Source organism: Trematomus bernacchii, unplaced genomic scaffold (assembly GCF_902827165.1).
Source record: "Trematomus bernacchii unplaced genomic scaffold, fTreBer1.1, whole genome shotgun sequence".
NCBI lineage: Eukaryota > Metazoa > Chordata > Actinopteri > Perciformes > Nototheniidae > Trematomus > Trematomus bernacchii.
Window position 1 is genome coordinate 11,488,632 of NW_022987582.1, and position 12,914 is coordinate 11,501,545.

At 42.6% G+C, this 12,914-nt stretch overlaps 2 protein-coding genes across 3 annotated transcripts in view; one reads left to right on the forward strand and one right to left on the reverse strand.

The window, feature by feature from the left end:
* Window positions 1-2,243: 2,243 nt before the first annotated feature.
* On the reverse strand, window positions 2,244-6,742 carry LOC117480219 (prostaglandin reductase 3-like). Its single transcript, XM_034127452.1, has 2 exons — window positions 6,167-6,742; window positions 2,244-3,852 (listed from the first exon to the last, which is right to left on the reverse strand). The coding sequence occupies exons 1-2, from the start codon at window positions 6,448-6,450 to the stop codon at window positions 2,922-2,924; spliced, it is 1,215 nt and encodes a 404-aa protein (XP_033983343.1). The 5' UTR covers window positions 6,451-6,742; the 3' UTR covers window positions 2,244-2,921.
* LOC117480218 (teashirt homolog 1-like) overlaps window positions 3,859-12,914 on the forward strand; it is a 37,829-nt gene continuing 28,773 nt past the window's right edge. The window contains exons 1-2 of one of the 2 annotated variants that reach the window (XM_034127450.1): window positions 3,859-6,018; window positions 7,915-8,464. In XM_034127450.1, coding sequence (XP_033983341.1) covers window positions 8,425-8,464 — 40 coding nt within the window. In that variant the 5' untranslated portion in view covers window positions 3,859-6,018; window positions 7,915-8,424. Of the gene's footprint in view, window positions 6,019-7,409; window positions 7,711-7,914; window positions 8,465-12,914 lie in introns of those variants that run through there. The other variant, XM_034127449.1, reaches the window with a different exon arrangement.

Genomic DNA, 12,914 nt, shown 5'->3' on the forward strand with positions numbered 1-12,914 from the left:
GTGACATTATTTGACATTACGGTACACCTATGCTGATATCAGCACCTCTTAGAAAACCAACACTACTGTAATTCATAAATTACATTTACAATAAAAAAGCTATTCACAAAGCAATTAAGGCATACACACAAATGAAAATAAATTAAGAAAAATTGTGGATGTATTGGTTGATACTTGGTATAATCCATACTCCTACATTTGTGTTAAAAAGGGTACATTTGGTTTACCCTCCATTACTTCCATGTGCAGAAATATTTAAATTAAACTGCTGTGTGAATGACCCTTTCTGAGGGGAAGTACTGCAGTAACCCTTGACTAAAATAAAACAGGCACTTAGCATAATTCCTCAAATGTTTCCAAAGTTTCACCATCACACAAAAAGAAGTCTGTGAGCGTTTCTCTATCTTTACTGTGTTGTTTACGCTCTGCAGTTCCAGGTTGCTTCAATACGTTGCCAGTTAGCAGCCTCCGCCTGCAACACAATCCAATTAAATAAAGAGTGTTGTCTCTCCAGGTTCCTGTGTTCTCTAATTGGGGCTGTGACTGCTCACTAATCAGCGGAGGTACAGGTAGGCCCTGGAGGACGCCCAGACGAGGCCTCTACTGTTAATTGAAGAGATGCTAAACCTGGCCTCCTTCTCGCCGTGCAAACATGGATGCACACGGCGCTCCAGCAACTTCATCTAAACACACATGTGCATCGTCACCTCTCTCACCTTGCGTGTACCAGCTTGCTTTCGCATCATAACGCCTGACCAAACAGCGGTGCTGCAGAGGTGACGGCAATAATTTAACAATTAGTTGCTGTTGATATGGACCTAATGCATTTCACAGTGTTAGTTTAATCTCTTTATGTAATACTATTAATTTAATTCAGGCTAAAGGTGTGTGGGTGTGTGCATGATGTAGCCTTCAGTAAAGACAAAGAAAGCCTCATTTAAATAAAGACGTGACCTCTTGGAGAATTCAAAACCCCAGTGTATCAGGGCCTAAGGGAAAAATTGGAGGAGGACATTTTTGTATTCTCGACTAAAGTCGAAATGTTGAGAATCAGGTTGAAATGTCAGTATATGCACTAAAGCCAGCAGTTGGCTTCATTTTCAAATGTTCAAACATCATCTCACTTTTTCGAGTTTATTCCTGACATTTTGACTTTATTGATAAAATACAAAAAAATATATAAAATCAAAAGAATGTTCACTCTAGTTTTTTTCTTCTAATGCCCGCCACATAAACGGAAACTTAAACTGTATTCTTAAAATGCAAAAAAAACAAAAAACTTCCAGGTTTATTATTGTCTATTGTTTATTCTCTGAATTTGGTCCCAATGTCTAGAATTGCAAATAAATTACAAATATTCTTCACCCTGCCTTTTTTTCTCCTCTGCCCTTTCCTAATAATCCTCCATAGTGTAATGATAGACAATAACAGTATTAGATCCAATAAAACATACTTTCTAACAAGACATTTAGTGAACATAAGCAGGCTTGAAAGATTTGAAAGGAAAAGGAAATAAAATATAATAATAGGAGAGAAAGATAATGTCTATAGGTTCTTTCGCACAATAATTATTTTTTTGTATATGTGTTAAAGTCATAATTTCAAAATCTACACTTAATAAAAAATAAAACAATGTATTGTAAAGTCAGCAAAACATCAGGACTCACTGTACGTAAATCTAAAAGTGACTGGTGTCTTTTTCAAAGACTATCCGTGTTTTTCTGGATTCCTACACTACGAATGTAAATCTGCCTTGGCCTAGTGTGTTTCTGATTTCCTGCTCTGTCCCGTGAAGGAGCAGCTTTGCATGCTGGGGTCACACCTGTAACGCATTTCACACTGGGTTATATTTTGAGTGGCCACCTGGATGAGGAAATAACATGTTCACAGTGCATGGACACTACAGCCCTCCCTGCCAGGTAGGAACAGGTGTTTGTTTTACACCACATTCTGCACATAAACACAGCACGGCCTGCTTTAACATACACTATTCTTGCTTTTTGAGGAACCTTGGACACCTATTGTACTCTTAAAGTTGCAAAACACTTATCTTCTAAGTGTTATCTTTTCACAATGAGTGAAAGTCTTTGAGTTCATGTAGGAATGATCTGCCATGTGACTAAACTTACTAACATCTGTTGTGTTGCTTTGTTTCTTGTTTCGAAAACAAAACGAAATACAAAAAATGGAAAACTATGTCAAAGGGCATTCCACAATACATTCATTATATGTGTTTTTTTTACTCGCAGTGGGAAAAGTAATGGCATTTTCAAGTCCAACTCCTGGTTTATCTGGACTAATTTTTTTATATTATGTGCAGCTTCGGGGCATGTGAATGAAAAGATTGATTGTGCGAATGCCGTTTCTGTCAGCCACAAACAGGCGATGAAATACCAAGCACACCTGGATCAGCACTCACTTTTGACAAGCACATACCATTGTAAGCCCCTATTAGAAAAACAATGAAGTCTATCATAAAACATTTATGGTAGATAAAGTGCCTGAGAGTGCGAAAAAGAGAGCACATTATGGCAGCTGGTCTAAATTAATTTCAAAGGTGGACTTGAACCAGAAGGTGGGCTCACAAGATTGAGAAACGCTGTAAAAAATGAGAGGCTACCGTTTCAGATTTTTTATCAGGATAATTATACAATATGATCATCAGTTATCAGTTAATATTTTTGTTTAATAATGTAATCAGGTTCAAATACTGCAAACAAATCTTTCAAAACAATGATAGCAGAAAATAAAGTTGCTATTTTTTTTGGTGAAAGCAAAATAACTGTAGATTTACAGTGTCAATCATGTAACAAGAATAAAGACAATATTCTCTTTTCAACACAATTAAAGCCCTACATTTTCCCACCCAACAATAATTTGTTTCAAGTATGATTTTTTAGTGCATAAACGATTAGTTTTAATCACAGCTTGCTATTGCTAACAGGTGGTGGTGCCACTTCCACCACGACCTTGCCCAAGTTTTTCCCCGCATACATGTATTCCACGGCTCGGAACACAGACTCCAACCCGACGAACCTCCCCTCCTCCGACATATCACCACAATCCACCTCACACACTAGCTTCCCCTTGGCAATCATCTTCATCATGCTACCCAGAGCCTCTTTGTAGTCGCTGAGGAAGTGGGGCAGGAAGAAACCCCGAATGCTGGCCGACTTCTGGAGCAGCTTGACCGGAAGCGTTCCCCCTTTGAAGTGTGGGATCCCTGATGCCGTCTGGTACCCCGAGATGAAGCCGATCACTATGAGCCGGCCCTTGGTGGCCAAACTGTTCACTGCCAGTTCTAAGACGCTTCCTCCAACGGACTCGTACACCACGTCTACGCCTTGTGGGTACTCTTTCCTCAGCGTCTTCGCCAGGTCTTCTTGGGTGTAGTTGATCGGACGGTCGCAGCCGATGGACTTCAGGAAGCCGGCTTTCTCGTTGGTTGAACACGTCCCGATCACATGGCAACCGGCCTGTTTGGCAAACTGCACGGCGAACTGCCCAGTTCCTCCTGCAGCCGCCGTGACTAGAACCGTCTCACCTTTGGTAAGGTCGCCCAGGCGTTTCAGGGCGATGTAGGCCGTGGCACCGCTGACCAGCAGGGTGAGGAACTCTGGCTTCACCGCAGGGACGGGAACACTCTCCTTGGCTGGCACCACCGTGTACTCTGCAAAGGCACCGCTGCCAAAGTAGGCCACGGTGTCCCCGACGGTGTAACTGGAGCTGGCGCTAAGGCCGAGGCCAACAACCTCACCGATACCCTCGAAACCGGCATCGAAGGGGGGCTTCACAGAGGGGTCGTAACGGCCTGCTGTGTAATTAATATCAGAGGCGTTCACTCCAGCAAAACTGAGAAACAGAGAAAAAAAAGCATTATTATGAAATGTGAGAGAAATAAAACAAATACAGTTGTGAACGATATGCATACATTCACAAAACAAAAGCTTTCGGTGGTCATTAGTGCATATTCCCAGAATTCTGTCTGAAGGTCAAGATTTCAGCTTCCTTCTCCAGACATGTCTGTACGGGGCACAAACACTCTGGTTTGTTTTGGCAATGATTCCCTTTTCTCTGGAAGAGCACGGTCCTACACTGACAGGGAGAGGCTTGTATCACAAAACACATTGCATGATGTCATGATTCATTGTCTTCAGAGAAACCCACAACAAAACTACACTTTTAAAAATCTTAGATAGTTGCTTCTTGCTTCTCGACACAAAGACGGCCGTACTCATCTTACTTGTTGGGAACAAATATGTGAGGAAGTAGTAAGGTATAAATAAATCATTTATGTCCTTTAGAGCGGGACGCATGCTGTGCCTCATTACTGTGCGTGTCACACGTGTACTTTGAGCTTTAGATAATGCTTCTGTGGTTTTAAAGACGGGTCACAGTGATATAACAAAACTCCTTGATTTGACTAGTTTACATCTATACAATTAGATTCTTCACAGGGAAATATTATGTTAGCATCAAAAGGTATACAGAATTTGAAATTGTAAGAGATTAAAACAGCTGATATTTGTGGCGATACAGTCTGTTCACACAAACCTTTGAATAAGTCTAAGAGCAACAACATGGCAAATGATATTATGTAAAGGTAACTTAAACACCCCAAGACTTATTACAGTAACATTTTAATAACAGTTTAGCTGTTATTGATGCACATTTTGAAAAGAAACTAAAGACAATGTATGATTTCAAGGCCTATAGGTTTTATTCATAGCAAAACCGACAACTAAATTCATGTAAATGTATAATTTTGACTGCAGTCTTATCAAAAATAATGCATATAGAATGTAGAATTTTGGACATATGACAGTCCACTTTGAATAACATCATAAAAGCACATCATGCAGTTTGATGCTACTTCTGTCTTATACGCAGAGTATGTGTTAGTATACATATCTTTGACTACATACAAGTTGTACTTAAAAAGCATGCACAGAGGTACGGAGAACTCGAAAATAGGGACTTGAGAAATTACAGTATGTTGAAAAGACCTGCTTCAATTATATTATCTGTAACATTTTAAAATCAAGTATATTGTTTTAATTTTGTCCTTGTAAATATATCTGCCTCTTAACTGCAGTCATGATCTTTTTATTTTTCTCACTCTGAAATTTGTCGCTTAACACTTCTCTTTGCAATTTTTAATTAGGATGCACTGATGCTGTGCACTATGGAATAAGTAGTTTTGAATTAGCACTAATCCAATTACAGAAACATTTATTTTCTGTTAATAAAAACCTCTTAACTGATCCCATTTCTGTCTTCACATACAAATACAGAAAACCTAACGGTCAAAGGTCTTCACTAATATCTGTCTTGTGAGTAAATAAGACACTAATGTGCTATGTTTTACACAAAATCTGATAGGAATTGTAAATTGTATTGGCAGTAAATACCATAATAAACCCTGAGGTGCATTTATGTAAGGCTTGAATAACATTCAAAATCCGATCAGGCATACATACAGTAGTAGTACATCAAAATTAGGTTGGAATATTACCTCCGGCTGGAATCAGAAATCCTGCTTTTTAAATTAATTTAAGGTTTTTTCCACCTTAAGCGTACTTTAATACGATACCAATTTATACGATGATCATTCAGTGTGTTAGTGTGTCTGAAAGAGGCATTGATCCTGACTCCAGGTGGCTTTACTCTCCCCTAACGGTGAGTACACCGCTGCAGCTGCGAATGAGAGAAATTATGCTGCAATTCCCGCACCATGTAACACTGCATCCCCTTCTCCATCATCTCCATCTCCTGATGCCAGTCTGAGCCCCCCCTCCGTGACTTTCTGTTTGCAGTTTGGTGACGTAGAGAGACAGGAGGACAGAGAGAGAGGGAGAAAGAGAAGGAGAGAGAGGGAGGGAGAGATGCCGAGATGGATTGATAGACAAATGCAGAGAGGGCGGAACTTGGAATTACAGTACACTGCTTATTCCTCACGTATTTTGCCATCTTGTGATGATGATGATGCTCGCAGGTGCCGGACATGAGTAAATCAAGGTAAGCTTTATACAACTTCTCAATAAAATCCATGTGATAGATCGGCGTCACGTAATGATCCACTAATAGACTCGCTTTGGGTCACTTATTGCTATTCTGAACGCGCAGGGAGAGGGAAAATCTGCCCCCTAAAAAAACAACAACTTACCGATTTCTGACGAGCAACTCTGCGTCCCCGGGTGTCGGGATCGCGACGGTTTGAGTAGAAACGGCCTCTCTAAAATTAGGACTTAGCTTGTTTACGACCAGCTTTTTCATGCTGCTCGGTATGGAGGATCCTTGAAAATCCATGAAGTGTGTGGAGTAGGACAGATCTATGATGGAGCGCCGCACCACAGGGTGAACTCCTGAAAGTGCGTCCGTGCCTCTGCGACCCACGCCGGTTAGCGAAACCGCTCTTCTGCCGTTCCTCACGAGGAGCAGGGTGGACATGGCTCCGAAATGTGACAAAGTTCACGGGCAACTTGATTTTTCCTTTTTTTTACGGCAGCAATAAACCCCGCTGCCATTAGCCAGCGCTGTGGGCTGTTCTCCCCGCTCTGTGTGCAGGCCGGGCCGGGCGAAGCGGTGCAAAACGCGGGGTAAAAACAGAAATAAAAGAAGCGATTCTGTGTAGCGTCACGATGCAAAAACAATAATCTCTAAATTGAGTATTTCGGGTTAAATGGTGGCTCTGGTGCAGCCCTGGAAGCAGCAGCAGCACAGCACTGCCATAGACTTGTTGTCGGAGTCCCTCCCCTTCCCGGACACAACACTCACTTCCTAGTAAGGTGAAACAAATCAATCCTCGTAACATATCCTCAAATGTTTTTCCTCCCACGAAATCAATTCTACCGGATATCTTTTTAAAACATCCACAAATCTGCTAAATATAACGTGTTGTGCAATTTCGCTGCGGGTTATTACGCATTTGTATTCTATTTTTGTTCCCACATGTACACCTGTAACCAACGCGTGTGTATTATCAGCGTGTTCCTGAACGTTTCATTTAGATTGCTATCCCCTCGCTGTCAAAGCCATGTAACTATTACTACAACATATTGGACCATTGAACCCTCGTCCCACCCCCTCAGTGGGAGACGGACTCGTGCAGTGTCAGTGCCACGCTGTTGTTACACTAAATGTGACATTTAAGTTGTTAACAGTCGCATTACTTGTTGTGGTTTGCGATCACATGTTCAAATAAGTTTCAGTGGATAAGTTCCGAGAGAATCCTTCCCCCTTTTTGTCGGAGCTTTTAGAAGAAAATGGAAGAGGGAGAGAGGGGGGGGGAAACAAGACAATTAAAAAGATTGACAGGTAGGCTCCTCTGTCAGGGGTGACGCTTGTGGAGAGGGGAGGAGTAAAAATGTAGCAGGAAAAGCCACTCGATGCGTCTGTCTATCAGTTGAGACTGTCTGAGACAGCTTCTGGATCCACCGCGTTTCCATTTTTATCTCTTTTGGAAGACCTCGGATCAGACCCTTGGAGTTTTTCCCTCCCCTCTCTTATTATATGTGTTGCTTTTTTCAAAGAGACACATTGTAGTCCATGTCGACCTGATCTGTTGTTGGCGAAGCTTTGGATGCGTCTTGTTTGTTGCCCCTCTCTCTCAAGTCCTCTCCACCGCATCAGCCCAAAAAAAAAAAACCTCTTCCAAGATGCGATGAGATGAACGGTGGGAATTATTTCCACTACTCTTGAAAAAAAACGGTAAGTAAGAGAGAAATCCACATCGTGCCATTTATTTTTTGTTTCAATGGGAGAGAAAGGGGGAATGAGGGGAGGGAGGAAAAAGTGTCCGCCGGACTGGGGAGGCTGGATCCGGGCTGAGGTGGCGTGGTGGTGACGGGACTGACATTAACCCATCTAATGCCTGTCTGTCTGTTTTCTCCTCTCCCCCTTTCTGTCTTGCAGGTCTCTGGCTCGATAAGAAGGAAACACAAGGATACTTCACTTATCAGAGCTGTGCGCTGCGCTCACACCGGACTTATTTGTTTTGATACCGCCAGACTTTATTTATTTTTTAGTTGCGTAAAAAGGCGCAGCAAAGTATCGCCCCCCTTCCAAACAGCACTGGAGATTAGTCATTTTTCCAGGGGGGAGTGAGCTGAAAACTTGGTGTTTTAGGGCTCTCACTACTGCTGCTGCTTTTTATTTTTTCTTGCCATGAGAAACATGAAGGAAGATGATCTTTGATGGACATGAAGGTGTCAGGAGCTGGCCGAACCCCTTCGTAATTGTTGTGCTTAAAGTCCGAGACAACACATCTTTTATTTCCAATAAAGAGCACGCAGTTTGAGAAGAAGAAGACAATCCCGAGATCAAAACCTCTACCCCCGAAAAACGGGATGCTTTTCCAGAACTGACAGACTTGATTTGCTCGTAATTCCTGCATGAGAAGCACCGTGGAAAGTGACGGTCACTATGCCGAGGAGAAAGCAGCAAGATCCGCGGCGAGCAGCAGGTATACCCCGCCTCTCATTTCTTCCCATCACAACTACTTTTCATTTACAAGTATCAAATGAAACTATCTCCTTCCTATCACATCGGGTAGTTGTGTTGCATGCTGATATGTATTTAACAACTGTTTAAATGTGTTATGTTATTAACACGTAGCGCGCAACTCGACCCCTGACCCACAGCTGTGTTTAAAATGTGTCTTTACTACGCAAATATCTTCCACTTTGAGATTATTTTGTTATCCTCCTTTGCCGTAAAAGTTCTCTTAAGAATGATGAGATAAACTAAATGGCATGTTATGGGGATAAAAGGGAGCTTTTGAGGTTCAAGAGTGAGTAATGATGAATAATTGACTGGGAAAGAAGGGGGAGAAAATCTGGTGAGAGCCGGTTTTTTTCCTTCCCTTTCTTTCAGTTTTATTAGAGGATTGCCATCCTTGATTTGATGCGTGATTGATCGCCTGTCATGTGGCAGTCTTTGATCTATTCATCCCTGATAAACATCAATAAATCCTGCCATGAAGACAGCCATGCCTCTGGTAAGGTTTAGACTCTCGTACACACAACCACTCCTGTTGTCTCAAAGCGAAACTAAAACGCGTAAAAAGTTAGAGAATTTTGATGCTAAATCAGCTTGTTTTAATTTGAGGGATGGAACTCTTTCAGCAGATGAAAGGGTGGTGTGTGTGTTCAGTAGATCACAGGAAAAATCAACCCAAACACTTTTTTCATGTGCTTTTTTCTTTTTCATAGAGATAAACGTTGTTCCAATCCAAATTCAGCCCACATTCACTGTAAGAATCAGCCCAGTAATGAAATCAATATCCACTGCTGGAGGGGAGTTTGCAATGTGACCAACTGATAAAACCAGGTCTTGGTAGACAACCGACAAGGTTGACTTCTAGTGGTTTGGATTTGGACTCCCCCCTTTTTCCCCTCTCGTCTCCCCCTGCAGCCTTTAAACAAATGTAAATGAGTGACAGGGGTTTCTACCTCTGTGCTAATGAGGCCGAGCCTTTGAAGTTAGGCATTAACAACTGGAGTGAACAAAAGACAGTTACAGAATTTTAAAGAGATTTTGAAATATGAGGTGCAAAGCGGGTCGAACAGGAGGGCCAGCCGTCGAAGACTTTGAACTCAGCAGGTTTTATTTAAGCAGTGAGCTGGTGGTGGTGGTGGTGGTGAGGATGAGGAGGAGGAGGATGAGACGAGAGTGTAGGATGGAGAGCATTCAACCAGTGCTCGCTGTCGAGTGCTTTCTTTCTAACTTGCCTTTCTAGCAAACCACCATTCACATGATTTCAGGCCTCTATTTTCAAAGAAATTCCTCATATTTAGAGATTTTATTTTTCAAAATGTGCATTGTTGTTTTGGCGAATTAGCCCCCAGGAAAAGTCCATTGTTTTAGCCTCTGCACGTAGATGGAGCAATGCAAACATGACATGGCTGTGACCCCTCCTTTACTCTCACAAAACACACACTCTTTTCTCAAACACACATCATTGATCCATTACACTGTCCACAGAGTGCCATGCACATCATGGGGTGTAATGGTCAATCACAGCTTGGCAGACGGGATGTTTTCCATTCTTCCATGAACATGACAGTCGGTCAGATATAACACCCTGCACTCCCCGATCCCAGTAGCAACAAATAACACACACACACACACACACACACACACACACACACACACACACACACACACACACACACACACACACACACACACACACACACACACACACACACACACACACCACACACACTGGGTTGCATGGTGCTCCACTGGGAGCTGGTACTGACCTGTGGCTTCCCCTCTGTGCTGCTGCTCTGAGAGGAAATTGCGCATGGTGGGATTGAATGGAAATCAGAGCTCAGTCAATTAAAACAACAATAGCCGACTTGTCTTGACAGGTTTCTTTTTTATTCTCCCCTCGTACCTTTTTTGGGAGAATATAATATTTGTGACTAAAGTTTTATTGTAGTATGTCAAGGCCAAATTCGCAGTAGAACATCAGAAATAGCGAAAGTCATAATTGCGAATTTTATTTGAGTTGTACACATTTAATTTATCTAAATTATAGGAAGCTTATTATGATATCTGTTTCAATGTCTTGTAGAAACAAATAATTTTCTCCTTAATTTTTTAAATGTCATACAAAAATGCACATTTGTTTTTAGGGGAAATCTTACTGTTGGGCAGGAAGTAAGACAGGAACAATACAAAAGACATAACGGAGTGACGCCGTCTTTCATCCCAGGCAGGCTTAGATAGTCTTAGAGGAGGAAGAAGACGAGTAAGGAGGAGGAAGAGGAGATAAGATAGGCGCTCTTACTTCTGCGGAGTACGATGGTTAATTATAAGAAAGACCGTGTGTGTGTGTGCATGGGTATATGGTGTGTGTAGAGGGGGGGTTGAGGGTAAGGTTGCTTCCCGTTGGCTTCATTAGAGAGAGCCCTAATTATCTGTGCAGCTGATGGATTTGTGACAGGCCCTAACGATTAATGCTGACAAATTCAGTAAGGTGTCAAGTCCGCAGCTGCCTTGATGTAATCAAGTTGATATTATACAGTCCCCATAGCCCCTAGTGCAGCACCAACTCAATTTGCCTGTGCAGGTGACAAATGGACTTTGCTACCTGACTAATCACGTCAGGAGACAATGCCAGTTAATGACCTCGGTAAGCCTCGCCACCTCCACCCACATCCCCCCACCGCCACCTCCACCGCTCTTATAACCTTGCATTAGGCGAGCCATACCAGCACCTTTCCCTTTTTTTTAATTCCCCTTTGTTTTGATGTCATTCCCTTTTTAATTCCCGAGCTAAATTTCTGTTTTAAAAAAGCGGCGCATTTTCTTAAAGTTTCCCCAGGAGTTTGGAATTGTTGCAAGATTTATGTTTTATATTAATGACACAGCTCAGGCCTGTTTTAACCACTTGATGTATCAGCACTACGAAGTAATCCCAGGCACCGTATTTCTTTAAAAAACCCTGAATTATTACACTTTTGCAATGTGTTGCAGCCCTGCTAGTAAATCAGCAGCACATCATAACAGGGTCTCCTCGTACTTTTTTGGCTGAGGATCGTCCTCCCAACTCGGGGCTGTAGCCGCCTCGCTGAAGGCCTGCAGTTTATTTCCGAGCTGGAGAATCACCGTGCCCGGGGATTAATGATTTTGCATGCCCGGGGTGGCTAAGATTACACAGCGACCTTTGTGCTCTTACTTGACGATTCTGTTATGTGATATTCTCCCCTCTAAATAATCAGCATGCTGAGATTTATGTGCCCCCCCCCCCACCCCTTACCCCCACCACCCCACCCTTCTGTCTACATCGACGTCCTGAGGAGTGTGTAGCCTCGAGGTGTGTTTTCTTCCCTCTTAATGTTGCCAGATCTGTTTGATAAAAAAGTAGATTTTCAGCAAAGGAACCAGTGTCTTCGCCCTGAAAGTTGGACCAGTTTATTACTTCCGATAGCTTAAAGGCTCTGCAGCTTCTGAGAAATAAGAACTTTATGTTAGAAGTCGGTGTGTGTGTGTTAGAGTTAGAGAAGAGGGGGGGTGAGACAGAGGCGAAGAGAGCGTGTGTGTGTTTGTAGCTTAGCACTGACCGGTGTTAGTTTTCCTGGAATGAATAACTTGAACGAGTGTAACGCTAACCACGCCATGTTAGTCATCCTCTTTAGCAGGGCCTTCAGACAACCCCCCCCCCCCCGTTCCCCTACAGGAGCACGAAAACAACCTCCACCAGTAGCTCCACATATTTCTCACTCCTGACTGTCATATCTGCCCACTATTCCCGATCAAAGCGAGAGAATACAGACGGTGCAGGAACACATATTGATCCACACTACCTGTTTTACCCCTTCAGTTGTGCTGTATGTTTCCTGGGCATTCCCCTTTAGCGTGCATGTGTGTGTTGGACTCGGCTAGAGGTTACGCTAATTGGAGCGGTGGTGTCGTTAGCAGGTGGCATCGATCGACCTCGTCGATAGCCACTTTTGCTCCTGCACCACCCTCCCAAACTATTAGTTAAATTTACATCAGGGATTTCAGGCAGTCAAAGGTCAAACATGCTCAGCTCGCTCTTCTAATTCCTCGAGTCACCACAAGTGCCCCCGTGTGTGTGTGTGTGTGTGTGTGTGTGTGTGTTGGTTTCTTAGCTACATGCATTAACTATTATCCCTGCAATTGCAATCCTTTTGCACAAACGTTTTATAGCTTCAAGACCAGCATGAAAGGTTTTATTTAGTATTGATCATCAGTGAATAAGTAATATAATCAAATGGAAGGTATTAGCAAGCCGCATGTGTTTTCTCTTCACATAGATAAGGATACATTTCACACCATAGCAACAACACCCCTCCTTGTCTCTTTCTGTCTTTCTTTCTGATTCTTTCCGAGGCATTCTGAACAGAAAGCTGCCCTCAGGGCACGCTGCTACCATCACC